The sequence below is a fragment of the Adiantum capillus-veneris genome, chromosome 4 (genome assembly GCF_014529385.1).
Source record: "Adiantum capillus-veneris isolate H3 chromosome 4, ASM1452938v2, whole genome shotgun sequence".
Taxonomy (NCBI): Eukaryota; Viridiplantae; Streptophyta; class Polypodiopsida; order Polypodiales; family Pteridaceae; genus Adiantum; species Adiantum capillus-veneris.
In genome coordinates, this window is record NC_140934.1 from 175,923,983 (window position 1) to 175,942,664 (window position 18,682).

General features: G+C 40.4%; 1 protein-coding gene across 1 annotated transcript; it reads left to right on the forward strand.

Annotated features, from left to right (window-relative positions):
* The first annotated feature begins 345 nt into the window (after positions 1 to 345).
* Positions 346 to 3,135, forward strand: LOC147460400 (uncharacterized). The gene is made up of 3 exons (XM_086510013.1): positions 346 to 397; positions 1,700 to 1,767; positions 3,004 to 3,135. Exons 1-3 carry the CDS (start codon positions 346 to 348, stop codon positions 3,133 to 3,135), a joined length of 252 nt encoding a protein of 83 aa, XP_086366139.1.
* Positions 3,136 to 18,682: the final 15,547 nt, after the last annotated feature.

The following is an 18,682-nucleotide window of genomic DNA, read 5'->3' on the forward strand; positions in this document are numbered from 1 at the left end:
TTTAGTCAAAAAGCCATTGCTATGCTTCGACAAAGTCAATCTAATTATCCTTATTAAATGGATATTACAGAATTGCTTGGTTCAATTAGGGCAAAACTCTAATCTACAAAAGATGGGAATACTTATGGGATTTTAATGCGCACCTAGTAGGGGGTACCCAATTGGAGAAAATCGAAAAAGCAAGGAATAAATGGGAGATACCCTTCGTGGAAGGTAAAAGGCAGCAAGTTCATGCTCGTGAGTGGCGGGCGGTAGAAGCAATGGTGGGGCGATGATGACTGAGAGGTACAGCGCTAGACATGCGAGGAGGGGAAACGGTGGTTCTTGTTTTGTGTGAGCAGAGACATGAAGGTGTTTTTTTATACGCATGGCTTGCGTTCCACAGCAACTGAGCGGGGTTGGTCGCGTGGTTAGAGGAGCCAATTGCGGATTCATCTTTCAGTGGTGCGTGTTCGAGTCCTAGCCTCCCTTTTGAAGTTGCAACAAATCCCTCTCCTAAGGGCAAGAAAGAGATTCTTGGGGAATCTCAGCATGAATCGAATAAACTGTAAGACCTGCCAGTAGGGGATTTTCATGCGCACCTATAATGTGCAATCTATACTTATTATTTCGTAAATAGAAATGGTTGTGTTCCAAAATGAAAAATTATGAGGAGGCCAAATAACTTTTAGTCTTCAATAACACGTTTAGATTCATAGATGATTTATTGAGTATTAACAATTAGACCTTCAAAGACTACCTGGCTGAGACTTTTACCCACCTTGCCTCATGATAGGGCCAACCTCTCTAGAAGAGTTGGTGATTGATGATAAAACTATAGTTAAAAAAACTTGCTTTTTGAACATGGAAATTTTGCTTCACTCTCCCTTTATTGGACAATACACTACATGCTTGTTTTGGAAGCGAGATAATTCGTCACTCAATCCTGTTGAATTCGTTAAGAGGAAAAGTAACCAACATATAAAAAGTACACGTAATACCTGCTTGGGTATTCTGTCACTTATTATATGCTCGTCTACGGATAACTTTTTTGCCTTTGAAGAAATTAACAAGCTAATATGAAAATTTAATAATGGTTTCCTACGGAAAGAACTGGTTACTAATATAATAAAAGTTATTAGCTTAAATAGCTGGCCAAGTACCAGAATTGATCCTGTTTTACTTTGCAATCTAATAAGGAAGTAGGCCCATACCTAATGGGTCTAACGACCTCATTAGGTATGTGCCTAGGTATGGGTGGGCATGCACACACACACACACACACACGCACACACACACACACACACACACACACACACACACACACACACACACACACACACACACACACAAATGTCTGTATAGGAGATTTTTTAGGCTTATATTATCATATAGCCAAGTCATGGGCTTTCTTAGCTCACTTTTAGTTCAGCTTGTTTTTACATTGATGTTTTGGCCGGCCCTAGACCTTTTCTCATGGCCACATGTGTATGGGTCCTAATTTGGGTATACATAATGTTGACGTTAATGGTTATTAACTTTTGACTCCTTGTAGAAATAGAGTATGGTTGTCAAACCTGGTGGTTTTACTTGCCTGCATAATCACACACGATGTGCTGGATCTGCAAGTGGTTTGATTCCACCCTATTCTGGAGTGCTTTTGCTGCCATTGCACATGGCCCCATTCAATGCAATACACCATCTGATTGTTGATTGGCAGTAAAGGTGCAGTGGAGCTTCATTCACACGGACGAGTTTTCAGCCTTGATCATTCAATCCTATTTAAAGGTGAGGGTTCCCCTCACTTAGCAGGCTTATGTACTTTTTGTCAGTAGTTGATGTGGTGAGGTAGCCTTGTTTGAGTGGGTGTACTCTGCGTGGGTTATGCTATGGCTAAAGGGAAAGGTAAGCAACAAGCTTTGGAGGTTCATTCTCTGGATTCTTCTTCTCAGGTGGAGTTCTTTGGCTTGATGGGTTATCTTTGTAGTTAATACCTATTTGTTTGGTAAGTGAGAGCTTAAGGACATTTCTAAATGTGTTGTGATGTGCTTATAGCAAGGGTTTGCTGTGTTGTTGGGCGACTCTGTTCTAGTTATGTTTTTTCATGGTAAAATGAATATGGATGTGAGTATCCACTTTAAGGGGCTGGAGATTATATCGATTGTAGACAATCTATTCAGAACTGGACAAGTGATTTCTTGGTATGTGACAACTCAATTTGGCTTCCTCCTGGGCTGGCATGAGTTCTACACTAAACTCTTTTGCTCCAGTTGGGTGTTGACCTAAGGCTCTCTTAACCTGATATAAAGGAACAAATACCAGTTATGCTACTGATATGGGGCTGCTTTAGGTTTGTACTAACTACCTGGTGCTTAGTCGTCTAGTTTAGCAATTATAGCTCAACTTTTGGTTCTCTTGGCTGATGCTATATACCTTTGCATATATGGTTATGTATGTTCTTGTTACAGATTTCTATTGAGGTTATGCTAACTAATAACTCCTTGATACAGTGGTATACATAGCTGGGTTGATAGGGTTATGTTTTCTTTGCAGGACTCTATAGGAATACCTATTTTTTGAATATTACATCCTATTTCCAAATGTAAAACGCCTGGTTTATTACATAATCTGGTTATTTTGGACATGAACAGTATGTTTGGGAACATTGAAAAGATCTGGGTGTTTGAAGGTTTTCTTTGTCTCCTGGTTTCCTTGGCAACAAGAAGTAAGAGGGTGTCACTTTGGTAGGACTAGATTAAGGGTTTTTGTTCTTTCAAACTGGATTAGTTGGTTCACTACTATCTCTGCATGTTATATCTTACCTTAGCTTGTGTGATTACTATGTATAGCTTCTGATTAGTGAGAATCTTGGGTTCCTTGGATGAGTGTTTAAATCTGGGCATTTTTTGGCTGGTGATGCTCAAGATTATGGCATAACCTGTCATGGTTTTCTTGTATACAGAAGTGTATATATGACGGATTCGATGCTAATAAAGATAGAAATGATTTTTCTATTGTTATTAGGTTATATCAAGGTATAAGATGACTGCTCGGATGAGTACTATAGTCGATCCTATCAAGAGGGCGCAAATCTTGGCAAAGCTTAAAGCGGCTATGGCAGATTATGTGGCCTCTTTTGCGGCTAAGAACCCATGACATTTACTAGGAATGTGGCCTCTTTTGCGACTAAGAACATGGCGTGTACTAAAAAGAGAGACTTTCTTAATAGAACTTTCAAGAATAAGGAGATAAATTATAAAGACCTTTAGCAAAGTTTTCTTCTAATGCTATTCAGTGGGAGTTTGTAGGTAACTATGCTTCAATAAGATGTTGAAGTTATGTTTCTAATGATGTAATTGGCTACCAAAGTCTCTTGAAAGTTCTTTTTCAATGATAGTTTACTTGCACAAAAAAGTTGTACCTTTGTGACATGGATAACAACTAGGATGCCCATGCATCACCTCCATACAGAGCCAATGCTAACAGAATGTTGCGTTGTTTCTATGAGTGTAGGTGAGGGCTTCTCTGATCTTTGGTTCAACTTTTTGGTTGCTTTACTATTTGGAAGATTGGATGCTGGTTCAAAGTTTATGAGGATTTTCCACCTTTTAGGATGCTGACTTGTACCAACCTAATGTTATTCATTTGTACAAAATCATGCTATCTAAGTTTGTTTTGTACAATAGCCTTGTGTTTATCTGGGTACCTTAGTCTTTGAATATGTATATGTTCATTTGTGGGTAAAATAGGTAAATAACTAAAACACACACAAATTGCACTTAGATCCAGTCTTACCACTGGATCAGGACGAGGCCCGCAGTATTGTGCTAGGTTAGGTTGCTCTGGTGGTATAGTCTGTCTGAGCTAGAAGGGGCTAGCCTCACACGGTCCTTATGAATGTTTTCCGACCGGTTGAAAGGTTGAGGCTGCTACCAAAATATTGCACTACACGTTATCTTTATAGTTTGCCCTACTTGAAAAAATGTCCCAGATTTTGCGTTTTATAATATTTCATTTCAAGTAGTTAAATTTTTGGGACTTGTCTAGCTATTTTTCCTTTAGGCAATTTCCTTGTATCAGGGACTGGATTTACCAATGGAGCCGTTTTCACGGGCTTCACTTTTGGTTCTTAGATGCATACAAGATGTGGAAGCATTTGCTTTCATTGTGGCCTCGTCGAGTAATCCTATTACCTCTCTAATTCGCACAGTCTCCTTTGACAAATGGGTCAAAACTTTGGCTATTTTGGTTAAAAATAGTAAGGAGGGTGTCTCAGTTATTAAAACATCATTGCTAATATCCCGACTATCTCTAAAGCTCATAAAGAGGACTTGGCTAAGTTTTCTTCTGATGGTGTACGCTTTGCCGTACGTGTCGAAGGTCGGGAACTTGCCTGTGCACTGTGTGCGAGCCTTGAAAGGCTACAAACACACAGCTAGAGAATCCTAGCAAGCTCAAAGAACAATGGTGTGTCACTCACCTCTCAATGCTGTCGTCGTGAAGGATCCTGTGCTGCGAAGAAGAAGGATCTGCCGCCGATGCCGCGCTCTACCACCTTGCCGCCACCGATGTCGCTGCAAATCTTGATCTCACACTCTCTCTCTCTCTCTCTCTCTCTCTCTCTCTCTCTCTCTCTCTCTCTAGCATACATACACACATAGAAGGAGAAGGAGACAGAGATGGAGCAAGAGCGCTTCTTAGCTTACACCTCAGAGAATGAGGATTTTTAGGTCAAATGGACCTTTTATAAGAGTTTGGCCTGTGCATACATGGGCGCCCATAGTGGCCGATCGTTGCACAACTGCTGTAAAAATAAGATAAGTGGTGCGCCTCTCATCGGCGATCACCTACATACCTATTGGATCGACAAGCCCGGTCCCTGACTCTACCAAATAAATAATACGGCGTCCATCGTAGGTGATAGGGTGTCCGTAAGGATTAACATGCCCCCCTTCCTGATGTAGATTTTGTCCTATGAAGCTATTGAGTTGAAGCTCGTTCATGGAGGTGGAAGAGCATTTGAAATGAATGTCCTTAACCTTCTTCAGTCATCATCACAAAATCAAACAAATTTGGCACAGTAATCACATTCTCATATACAATTAAAAAAGCATATGCAGTTGTAGACAGACAAATTGATAACAAAATTTTAAACAATTTGTCAGCAATAAACATTAAACTGTAATATAATCAAACGCATAAACAGTTGTAAGGTCAAAAACTAAACAAGTATGGGGTCGCTAATTTAACGATCAAAAGGCACTAGAGGTCAACTATTAATACCATGGGTAAGCTTCTTAATTTTCTTTGGTCAATTAAGTTGTTTAATCATGAGAGCCAAGTATTCTATGTCCGAGGGTTGCTGACTAGAGGCTATAACTAAAAGACCTTGTAGTTAAGCTACGATAAAAGGAATTGCTCATGAAATCATCGGCTGACTGATTTCCTTTTCTTTGAACCCCCAAAGTCTTTTCACAGTGATTCAATTTTGATGTGTGCTCATTTTGTATGCCTTGGGTTTTTTGCTTTTCAAGGAAAAGTGTCCACACTAGGAACCTCTAGGGATCTAATACCATAGGTGATACATGTGAGTGAAGTACCAAATCAAGCTGAGATTTCTCTTCTACCTTAAGATTTTACATTGTGGCACTTTGTTTTTTTTTGTCTAATTATTTTCAGCATTTTAATTTTGTAACTTTGGGGGGTCATATAACACTATTACCCTCCCCAAGCTCATCACACTAGTAAACTCCCTTTACAATACTTAAGCTAAAGGTCAATAGGGACTAAGCCCACTAGAAAGCCCTAGTACATTCCACACAATGCTGTGTAAATCGGATTAAGAACCTAAAGTAACCATTGATTATTAGGAAGGCATTCCCCATGGCATTAAGAGAAAATCTCTAACTCCTAACTTGGTCAAACTAGCTTAGTCAGACTGCTTGATTCTGAAACCTAAACAAGGAGAGACGAAGCGGCTTTCATCATGCCGTTGGATCATCCAATGTACTAGGGGTGAACTAGGTGCGGGTAAACTAGGGTTTGATCATGTGCCATGCCGACATGGACAACAACGTGCCCTAGCGATGATAGGGGTTTCGTGTGGCAAGCAAGAGGTCTTGGGTTCGACCCACATCCCATGAGACAGGTAATCCCATGAACTAGGGGTGAGGTCACAGTGCTATTTTTGTCCCTAGTTCACCCCGCATTCACCAATAGATCACCCCAATTTGGGCCCTCGATCCCCCCTGGCTCATCTCGTGGGAGATAGTGACAAGGCTCGTCCATCAACACTTACATAATGTAGTTTATAGTGTAAATTTATCAAATAGAATAGGAAAATCCAAGGTCAAAATCAGGGACTCAAAGTTGTTTATCCATTTAATTGCATAACAATTATCAACTTAGGGATAGGTCGCATAGACCTATGCTCCTATTTCTTGCCAAATTATCTTCCAGTAGACCTCTCTATGTGAACATAAAAAAGCGATCTATTTTGGCCAGCTTTACGAACTTTTTAGCGCAAGACCCTTACCATTTACGATGTATTCCAAAAAGTTCCTTGTTTTAATAGCAAGAGAAGTGCTTTTCAAAAGTCAATTCTCATCAAATCATGCATTTATAACAATTGCTGATTATTGGATTCAATGCATTGAAAAATGTAAGAGGGCAACCTGCATGCGACCTAGCCCTTCGTTTAAACATGGGTTGGCTCATAACCCTAGTTGTCACGCACATATCATTTATGTGGTGCGAATGTATTGAATTAAAGGATGCTTGGAAAGGAACTATAAGAGTCATGCTTGCGTGGTGGGTTCTTCCTTAACACTCTATGAGCATTGAGAACCAATCGGTCCATTAGAACTAAATTAGGCACACAATCAAGCAAGCATCCCACCACACGTCTAAAGCATTCCACAAAGTTGCTGCTCATGAAAATGGGTGTACTTAGGTTTCTTCACCAAACCACTTGTCAAGTTTGAATCGAGCTCGGATTGAGCATGGTTCTATTGTAGACTTTTTCTATTATATTTTCTCTCACATAATGTGAGTTTTGCAAAAAGGAAAAAGGTTTCTCATCAAAATTCGCATGATAGTTTCCGCACTTTTGCATCTTTAGGCACACACGTTTAACGTGTTGTGTTTCGAGGCATCCAAGTGTTAAAAGTATTTGGGTCATCACAAAATTACCTAGCCTACCTTTTTCATCACATGGGAAGTGCTTTCACTCATTATCCCAACTTGCAACATGTAGTTGTAAAGTGAACATGAGAATGTTGCGGTTGAACGTAATAAGTACCACAGGCCTTTCGGAGGTTAATGTGAGCATGCTTTGATTGACTATCAAGGAGTAACGAGAAGGCATAGGGAAAGGACGTCGACTGTCCTTTCCCAATAAACATACTGACCGCATGGTGATCGGCGGAGGCCATGAGCCATGGCAAGAGCTATGATTACGGGAAAGGATTGTCAGCGCCCTTTCCTTGACCTTGACTATAAATGAATTTAACATTCAATCATGTTATTGAGAAGATTTGGGAGTGTTCTTTGCTCCTTATCGTCAAGAAGGTTTTGACGATGTTAGCAAGGATTTGTTGACTTTGAGACACTATATAATATAATCTGTAAAGTGGTCCTTTCTGCCAAACTCACGATTGTGAGTGGAAGTATGTATCAAAAATTTCCAAAGAGAAATATACTAAGTACCCTCAAGCTTATGCCTAACCTTGAAGAATCCCTGAAGTCGTCTTATAAAGCATAAAGTATTTTCCTTTTCAAAAATGATCGTCTCTTGTCCACATTGGCAATGCCAATATAACATAATAACACACTTCTCTTGCCCACATTGGCTGCCTGTTGTCAACATGTCATAAGTAAAAGCCTAGATCTATAGTTCAAATACTTTGTGAAGCGAGTTATAATTAGCCTCGGTGAGAGGCGGTAGACATCCCATTTGCAATCTTTTATACCTCAAGGCTCGGTGTGAGCTTGAGGTTGTTTTGTAATGTTTACACTGTGCTTAATATACTTTATTGACAAATTGTGAGTTTTGCAAAACATAAAATAAAATAAAATAATAAACACTTCTTTGTTGGCGTTGAAGATTGTGCCAAAAATATTGATGGGTAGAACTATTCCACAAATCATATTGCAGTGTGACACACTTCACCATCACCAAGCTATTTTTTTGGTGTTGTCATCCAAATTCTTGTTCTCTGGCTACTTTTAGAGAACACTAGCTCGCATGACTCGCCTACAATGGATCTCGCTCGCTCTTACCCATAGAACAACGGTAGGGATTTCGACAATGGCACCACCTTCAGTGGTGCTTAAGCATGCCAACAATACTTACATAAGCCCTACATTGAGAGAGAGAGAGAGAGAGAGAGAGAGAGATAGATAGATAGATAGATTTTATTATCGTCCTCGGAGGTCAAATATGACCTATGGGACCAAGGTTACATGTGATGTAGTATGTGTATGGCTGATGAGTGACTCTCGATGCTCCAAAATTGTAGTGATGAGAGTCGCAATGGAGAGCCCACACTTTGGCTGGGAGAGGAAAGTGTGTAGGTCTAAGTTATGGCTGAAAATGTGAGAGAAGCAAGTTCGGATGTGATCAAAAGCTGAGCACTCTAGTAGTGTCTGGTACTCAGACTCTCGAACTTGCAGTGAGCATAATGTGCACAATCGATTTGACTCTTCTCCATTGCCCCAACGCCCTATCTCGCATCGAAGGAAATGGGAGCTAAGCCGAATTGCTGCGATAGTGCGTATCGCGGACAAGGGAATAGGCTCAAGCATGTAAGTGTGAGTACGGTTTCCTCTCTCAACGAAGAACATGGTTTTGTAGTTGGGGGCAATATAGGTGGTGTAATGTATGAAGCGTGACCCACCGGATTTCTCCCAAGCCGTAATACATTGGCGTTGTAGAAAAGCTTCATTCACTTGAGAGTCAATTGAAGCATCATGTAGCATGTGTAATGCATCCCATCTCCCAAACCACTTCTTTATGTCTTGCATCCATCCCGTGCTCAAGATCTTGCTTTTATGCGTCTTTTGAACTTTTTTGCTTGCTTCCCATGCAATTGTAGGAAGTCGATGTGAGGGGTTTTGACGCATCTTTATCATGTACTCCACAACCCTTTCCATGCCCATAACCTCAATTGGAAGAGATCCCGACTCAAGAAGTAGGAGCATATATGGTGTTTGTGTCTTAACTTGGAGAAAGCTTGTAAGAAAACGCTTTTGGACATTCTCAAACTCTTTCCAAGTAGACTTTGAGATGCTCCCGCCCCACACTTCAACTCCATAAAGAAGAACCGGTGTCACCAATGCATCAAAAAGATACTTCTTGAGAACCCAACACTTGATGTTTCCCGCATTACACATGTTCTCAGATGCATAATATGCTCTCTTTCCCGCTTCCAAACGACGCATAGCACATTCATGCCACTTGTGATTGGATGGAACCTCAAGGCCAAGGTACTTAAAGCTCTCAACAACTTCAAGTGTCTCGTTGTTGTACACAATGCATGGCTTCTCCTTATGGTTGGTTTTCACAAGAATAACCTTTGTTTTGGATTCCTTTACAATCAGCCCACTATGCAAGAAAAAGTTCTCAAGGACAACCATAAGCTTTTGTGCATCTTCTAAAGTGTGTGCTAGAAGCACTACATCATCCGCATACAACAAAAGCATGATTACCGCATTGCAAATAGTGACCTGTTCAATGCCTTCTTCTTGTATAAAGTCAAGTACCATTTGTTCCAATTGATCGATGCATAGACCAAAGAGAGTTGGTGACAATGGACATCCTTGTTTAACCCCAATAGTGCTTACAAAAATTTCTGAAATTTCTCTTCCCATGCGCAATTGACAAATCACCTTCTCATAGATTCGAGAAACCGTAAGCATAAACTCACTTGGCACTTAGAGTTCTTCCATCCTTCTCCACAAATTGTTACGTGGAATCATATCAAAGGCTTTCTTAAAGTCCACAAAACAACAATACAATTGCTTGCCTTTCAACCGACTTTCCTCCATGAGAACACGAAGAGTGACAAGATGATCAATGGTGCTATGGCATCGACGAAAACCCGCTTGTCCCTTTGCACGCTTGTCATTCTCTTCAGCCCAATCACTCAATTTCATCTCCATTATGCACCCAAACAACTTTGCCATAAGAGACCCAATCATTATAGTCCGGTAGTTGCTTACATTCTTTACATCCCCTCCTTTATGCAAAGGCTTAACCCAATTAGTACTCCAATCATAAGGCATACCATGTTGAAGTGCAAGGTTGAACATATCACACATCCACTCATGGGTAAAATCTCCCGTCCATTTGATCATCTCCGGCTTGATACCTTGAAGATCTCCCGCTTTGCGAGTGGCCAACTTTTCAAGCCCACCGCATACATCCTCAATAGTAAAAAAAGACGGCATACATGGGAGTGAACCATAAAATGGCATTTTTTTCAGTATTTGCTTGCTCATATAATTGCCTACAATGTGTGTACATATCCACTAGACTCAAGTTACCAAAATTCTCAACCCGCTTGCCTCTCAAGTTTCTCCAAAATCTTCCACATGCATGTGCCTTTTCTTGGACTTGAAATTCTTGTTGCTTTACTTCCCATCTTCTTCTCTTCTTTTGAATCAATGCCTTGTATGTATGCAAATGACTTTGATAGTTGTCTTTGTCCATAGTTGCATCAAGCTTTATCAAGGACTTTTGAGCATCTTGACATTCTTTATCAAACCACCTTTTGCGTGATCTATCTTTGTTGATACCATGGAGATGCTTTATGGCAAAGCATTCTTCCGCACAAGAACAAATAGCTTTCTTGAAAGCTTCCCATTTAGTTTCCAATGGTGTATCACATTGAAGCTTTGTCATCCATAATTTTTGCTCAACCATTTCAATGTACATTGGTGCCCGTTTGAAATCCATACATAGTGATAACTTCTCTTTCCTTTGGCTGAGATTATCATGCTTAGTTGCTTCGCCACATGAAAGGTCAATACATAAGGTGCGATGGTCGGATTCCGGGGTCCATTGACCAAACATAAAACTCTTTATGCGATACATGATGGCTTCAGAGAGTAGCATATAGTCAATCACACTATCCCCATTATGTCTCCTACATGTAAATCCATTGGTTCCACTCCATAAAGATACACCATTGGCAATAAGCATACTCGTGCTATTACACATGTGTAAAAGTAACTTTCCATAGTGATCCGGCTCTTTCTCATCCATTGAAGTACGATCATACAAGTGAACTTCCTCCAACTCCCTTGAAATGTATGGTATATCAAATTGTTGAGTATCATGTTGCAATGTTTTTGTGCGAGCATTCATATCCCCAAATACAATAACATCACCTTCACCTTTGAAATAAGCAATGTCCTCTTCCAAATCAAAAAATGGTTGATCTCTATCCATGCAAGCATAAAAGGGAGAATCATGATGAGGAATGTAGCAACCGGCTACAAAAATGGGTGCTCTTTTTGGTGTCATAATTTTCAGCCATACATAACGTTTGTACTTGTCATCTTTCACAATTGATACAAAATCTTCTAATCCTTTCTTAACCATACATGCTAACCCTCCTTGTCCTCTTCGTTGCTTGAGATTCTTTGACCACATCAATGAATGTACATTGTAATCCTCCAAGCCGTTAATCTTTTGTGTATCATGCTCCCAAGTTTCAACAAGAAGTACAACATCGGCTTTGCTTGTTAGTTCATCAATGCCAACCCCCGCATTCCATGGGTATCCATTACAATTCCAAAAGCATATTTTCAATTGTAACTCGGTCTCATAGGTCACGTATCCCTATTTTCTTGAGAGACTTGCCTCCTCCTTGGGCACATTTTCTTCATGAGAGATCTCCTTGTTTTTATTATTCTTTTCCTCATATGCCTTGCGACGCATATTTTGTTGCTTAATAGTGCGATCTTCACATACAAAACATTTTGTATCCCTCAAATAGATCCAACTATTATCAAGGATAATCTTTCGCTTGGTCTCATCCGGCATGGTGCATACAATTGGCCGTTCTCCCGAGCAAGGAGATCCTTGCTTCCTCACTCTATGTGCTCCATAGACCATAACTCCGGACATGCCAAAGTGGATTTTGAAGAAATCTTCAATAACAATGGCAAGAGAAGGAGGTGTCTTTAACTTCTCTTCGGGAATTCCACGAATAACAATGTTCTTGGAACGTCGCTCCCGTTCCTTCAACTCCTCCACATCCACATTCTCAATATCCTCTCCCTCTACTTAATTTGTAGCCCATTTCAACATGAAAAATTCTATTCCTCTATAATTTTCTCTTTTTTCATGGATAATAATTCTCTCTCTCTCTCTCTCTCTCTCTCTCTCTCTCTCTCTCTCTCTCTCTCTAATATAACCTTGTTTATGTCTTGAACCCAAGTTTTTTTTAATTCTTAAGCATGTGTAGGCGCGTTTGTCTACTCTACTGTACCTACTCTCTTAGTTTAAGAACACTAATTTCAATTTTATGCGTGCACCACATGTTTTTTTTTTTGGGGGGGGTGGGGGGGAGAGAGAGAGAGAGAGAGAGAGAGAGAGAGAGAGAGAGAGAGAGAGAGAAAAGAGAGCACTAAGATTGAAACACTAATAATCTCTCCATTAATATTAAAAAACAATCTTCACATACCAAAAGTCTTGAAGCTCCCTTTCATATCTCACTCCCCTCTCCTAAAAAAGAAAAACCCAAATTTCCCACTATTGTTCACATAGTAAAGCGGTGCCACATCTAGAGTGGCATGGAGTGACTTAGGCAAACAACTCACACTAACTTCACATGAACATAAATATTAGGTGATATTTCTTTTATGTCCATCAAACATAACAATGTCCAAAGGTGTGGAGACTCCACGTTTCTACCCTCTAAATCGTAGCTTGTGACGTGCCCTACCACGATATTGAACCACCCATGGTCCAACGATATAAGACACATCGACCAATCCTTGGAGGAAGAGACCCTAAAAAAAAACACGTAGAGACCAAGCACCATGGCTCTAAGACTTTGAGCAAACACAACATTGATTGGACGGGTTTTGCCTAGCTCTGCAACGGTGATACGTGCGCGCTCACTCCTCTTTCTATAGAAAATTGGATGTAACAGAGCAAGCTCGGATCATATGAGGAATGAAATATACCCACCAACAAGAACCGTGGACAATCCTTTATTGTTTCCTAGGTATTGTTAATTATATGTAGCTTTTGTCCCTCGAGGCTTGGCTTGAGCTTGAGGCTCATTTGTATATTTCTTGGTGACATTATAATACAATCACTCAGAATTATGAGTTTTGTAAAAAAATGAACCGTGGATAATATAGTAACCTACAACAACCAAACAAAAAGCTATTGGTATTCTTGCGAGGGCTTAGCCCTGCTTTGAAGTAGATGTATTATCTCCAACCACATAAGCCCCTTATTGGGCCAATATGTTGTTATTAATGCATTTAACTTCATAAGGTCAATTGCAACACTTCCTTGTAGACAATGTTAGGAGTGTACAAATGATCGATGAAGTCATTTATAAGAGCTCAAAAAATTGGTTGTTTACTTTAATAATGCATGTTGACTCAGGAGTTATATCAATACGGATCTTGGATCTAGAGTGTGCTATCCTTCCATTGTGGAGAGGTTGTGTTGCAATACTAGAAGATGTGCGTGCCAAAGCAACTCTAGACTCTCCACATATTCTAGAGAGCAAGGCATTATAAGGATATGTCTTTCCCATTCCATGTGGCCCATCCAAGAAGAACATTGTCCCAATGTTCATGCCAATTGTAAGCTTCCCTCTGTCCAACATTCAAAGATTCCATATGAGTAGACAATCCTCTATGTTATACATCAACTCTTCAGCAAGCACTCCATGCTCACTCATGATTTGCAGTGTGCGATCCACTTGGGGTATTTTAGAATAATCTGAGAGTCTCTTTCCATAGTGTTGAAGCATTGTATAGATTCGACAAAGCTTGGTTTTGTGCCATGTGTTCATAGATATGACCATTAGTTGTGCCAATCCATATATGATATACATGGTCCTCAAAAATATTCTTACAAAAGCGATTCCACAATTCACCAGGACACTTAAGCTCACAGAAAACCAAAATGATTACAAACAGTAGGCGTAATTGTTGTCCTATTTGTTGAAAAGAAGCTTCTTTCAAACAAAGAAACCATTCATCGTCAACTTGAAATAATGCTTGTTCTTTTTTAAACGTGTCATATACTCATCCATTGAAGGTACAAATATCCTCAAAAGTCCTACATCCTTTGCACTTGTGGAGTAAAATACTAAAATAGTATAAATCTCCGATGGTGGGAACTACGTGGAACATTCTTCCAATCATGTCACCCTCTTGTCTTTGAGTCCATGTTCTACTCATTGAATTCCAGACCCACTTTTTTGGGAAGTGTTAACTTTGCGTGTCATACTTATTATTATTATTTGTATTCAATTTTGGGCCGGGCTTGTCGGTCACGTAGGTCTATAGTCTAGGGCTAGTGATCGCCGATCAGAGGTGCACTAGACTTCACACCAAACTCGTTTAGTGCCAATTGTGTGAATGTGGATGCCCGTATGTGAAAGGAATAGACTCAACCCATAGATAAGGTTGTACAACTAGTTTTTGATTCATTCTTAGCATATGAAGTTTGCTCTTGCCTTATTTTCTTCCTTTGTGTGTGTGTGTGTGTGTGTGTGTGTGTGTGTGTGTGTGTGAGAGAGAGAGAGAGAGAGAGAGAGAGAGAGAGAGAGAGAGAGAGAGAGAGAGAGAGAGAAGGCAATTGAACAGTGGGAGTACAGAGGCAACAAGGAGGGCGATCAACAGTGCGACGACTTCTTCTTCTTGACGCGCACACGGATTCCCTCAGCGGAAGCAACGCAGGAGGTGAGTGACACACCAATGTGCAATCATAGAGCTTGCTTGTATGTGCAGGTTGTGTGCTTGTAGCCCTATAGCTTGCACACGTTGTTTAGCAGGTCCCCAACAATTGATATTTTTGGCGTCGTTTTTGGGGAGCCACTCTATGCCAAGCTCCAACCGCAGCCTGTATGCTGTGTTGAGGTCATTTTTTTTTACATGTTAGAAAGGTTGGGAAGTGAGTGTGTGTTATTTGTGTGTGCAGATCTGGATACAGTAATATCAGACAGTTTGCTGTTTTTTGTCAATTATTGCTGTACTTCATTTCTGTTCACTATTTTGTTGCATTTTTGTTCAGTGTTTATTTGTATTTCAATGATTGGCTATTTTTAAGGCATCGTAATTTCAAATTTTCAACAAAGGTATTTCAATTTTTTTGTACATATATGTTCTTGTTGAGATTAACTTAAAAAAAAGAAAACAAAAACGCCTTGCAATTGACTCCAACTAGGCATAGGCGAGAAAAAGAAAGAGCCCCATTGGCCTCGGCCTTGATTTCGATCTTTATTTATATATTATACACTAAGTAGGGTTCTCCATAGCTTCCTTCCACGTGAAAGAATAGTGGGTTCCATGTTATATATATACCCCACTTCTCAAGGGCAAAAGAAAGCATGTAGGATCTAAGCTTCACCTTTTGCCTCCACTAGCTTCCTTAAACTCTCCCTCTTGTGCCTACACGCCCAAGTAGAAATTGACTATTTTGGGGGTCATAAGAGTTTTTGATAGACAAATTGTGTTCTGTAAAGCACATCACACCCCTCCAATTGATACGCTCATTTCGAGCTATCACATGACCCATTACACATCATGCACATAAAAAAGGGTAAAAAAAAGAGAAAAATCAAGTAAAAAAGATCAAAATAGCTAGTGGCAAGTCCTCTTAGAGTACTTGTCAACACTTTTAGGATACAAACACTACATGTATTTATCTCTAGATGAGTGCTAGAGTCTGAGCAATTAGAGAGCGCCTCAAATTACAAAGGAACCCATTATCCACTCACATTAGATTCTGAGCCTTCAGCTGGACCCAATGTAGTGCAACCCAAGACCCACACATTGCGGTGGCTAGTGACTCTTCCTATGATTTTGACATGATGGAGGGACACCCTACCCCATACCCAAAAAATACAAACCAAAATGTACTCGTCTCGGCCCCACAACCAAGTGCTAGTGTGTTTAGTCACCTAATGGAAACCATTAGTCGAGCCACTCATTTGGAGCCTACAACTAGTGAAGTAAACCAAAATGATGGGGAGATAGATTCACTTTTCACTTCTCATGTAGACCCTATACTCCCCAAGAGTGTCCATGCTGATATCCTACCCCCTGCATTCACTGAAGACCCTACCAAGCCATCACCCTCTGAAGTTCTACTACTCGATGGTAGGAGTCTTTCCGAAGTACAAGAGGTCATGCGATATATGCAAACAGCTAGGGAAAGGGAAATTGAGAGCCTATATATAATAGAGCAACACCAAGTCATGAAAGCAAAGACCCCTATGACAACAATTATGTCAGATGAGCAACCAAGTGCTTTCAAATTAGCAACCACTGAGGGTCAGACCATAGGGAACCATAATGCCTCCACTTCAAGCGGAAACTCCAACACTCTAGGCTTAGACGGGGTATTTCTCACTGAAAATTGGGAGTATGACCTATAAACCAAGATTTTGACCAACCTGTACACGGGCTACACATACCATGTGGTTGGTTAGAGATTGTACAATCCACATTGAGTGCCACAAGCCTAGAGGAGCAACAAAGGATAGTGTGTGATTTCATCCATGGGGTTATCCAATTGGAGAGTCAAAATAAGGGAATTAACATTCCTTTGATGGGTCCTAACTCCTATGAAATTATTGGATATGGGAAAGGCAAAACAACCAACCCTATCACAAATGCAGACTCCCTCAGAAAGTCCCATGGATCTTTCATATGTTGTTTCGCTTGGAGTCTCGATAAAGTATGAGCCCACAAACAATAGTTTTACCCTTCCAAATTTAGCTCATCTTTCCCTCAAAGACACTATGAATACTATGCCTATCCCAATAATGAGCATGGAAAAATTTAAACCCTGGACCTCATTCATTAATAAAGCACCACTACCTAGTAGCACAGTGCCTACATCAATACCTACAGGTGTATATCAATCATATATACATGTTGACCCTCATGCCCATGTAGCTTCTACACCCCCAATTATGCCGACAGCTTATGCTCCATGACCACCCTATCCAAGCCCCTATTCTATTGGAGCCATACTAGCTAGCATTAACATGTCACATCCTGTGTTTGCTATGCCTATGCCACACATATGAACTTTGGGCCACCACATGGTGCAACAATGTACCAAGCTTGGAACCCAGGAATCGTCCATATGCCAAACCCAAACCCAATGCCAACCCCAATTCCACATGCAGTCTTGAGAGTGCCTCTACCCACTATGCCTGCTCACTTGGGTGACCTGGCAACATTTGCTCAAGCAATTGATTGATCTATTGCTAAAAATGCGTATAGCACACATGATAGAGAGCCTAGAATTAAGGTAGTACAAGTGGCCAAGCTCACACAAAAATTCAATGGAGACGGAGATCTTAGAAAGCATATTGAGGTATTTGAACACGTAGGTGATTCCCTGGAAGAGCACAATGAATAAGTGCAAGGTTTTAAGCTTGAATCTAAGTGGGAAGGAGAGGGATTGGTATAGAACCCTAAGGAATGAAGAGCACACACACTATCCTACTCTTAGGAGATTGTTCTTGAAAGAGTACATACGAGAGGGAGTGCTTTGAGGTGTAGCCTCTCAGCTCCAGAAAGCCCAAAGGGAGGAAGGTGAGTCAGTGAGAGACCTTATTAGTCACTTGAAACATTTGAATTCTCACTGTAATCCAAATGAACATTTCAACAATAACCAACTTTTAGATAGATTTATTAAGGGACTGCGACATGAAGATATCTATAATGGCCTAGTCATTAAAGGTATCACTAATTGGGAAGCAGTCACCACCAATGCAATCCAATTGGAAGAAAATTTAATAATTCAAGGTGAAAGAGTGTCTATTGAGACAAAATCCACCAACTTGCAAGCAAATGGTCATAATTAGATGACCCTAAAGCCAATGGTGAAAGAGCCAAAGATGTCTGAGATGACTTTGGCCAATCTCACCAAGGCTATCCAAGAAAGCCTTAGGGGTAATTGTACTCCTCAAAATAATCATATGTATCCAAGAAAGGAGCAACAATGGTGATCTGTTTGCTTGGGACCACATAGCACTAGTGAATGTCCTACCTTTAGAGAGTAAAGTTTAACGAAACTTGCAATGCGTATGGTAGTGATAGCCAAGATGATCAAGAGGTATGGATGGATCGACTTCTTACGTTAGTGGAGCTTGAGTGGAAAAGAGAAGCAGCATACGAGTGCTACAAGAGGAAAGCCACACAAGCGAAAGAAACGCACGATAAGAAACTGAAGGACAAAGGCATCAAGGAAGGAGAGCTTGTGCTAAGGTATGACAATCGACTTGACAATCGTTTTGATGCCAAGTTTGAAACTAGATGGCAAGGGCCATACATAGTCAAGAAGGCTTTCAATTCTAGTTACTATCAGCTTATGGACTTGAATGGTAAAGAGCACTCCAGGAAGGTAAACGGGTATCGCTTGAAGCCCTATTTGAGTCGCCTTCTACCAAAGGATCTACCAAAGATCTGTCCAAAGGCCGCTGTCTCA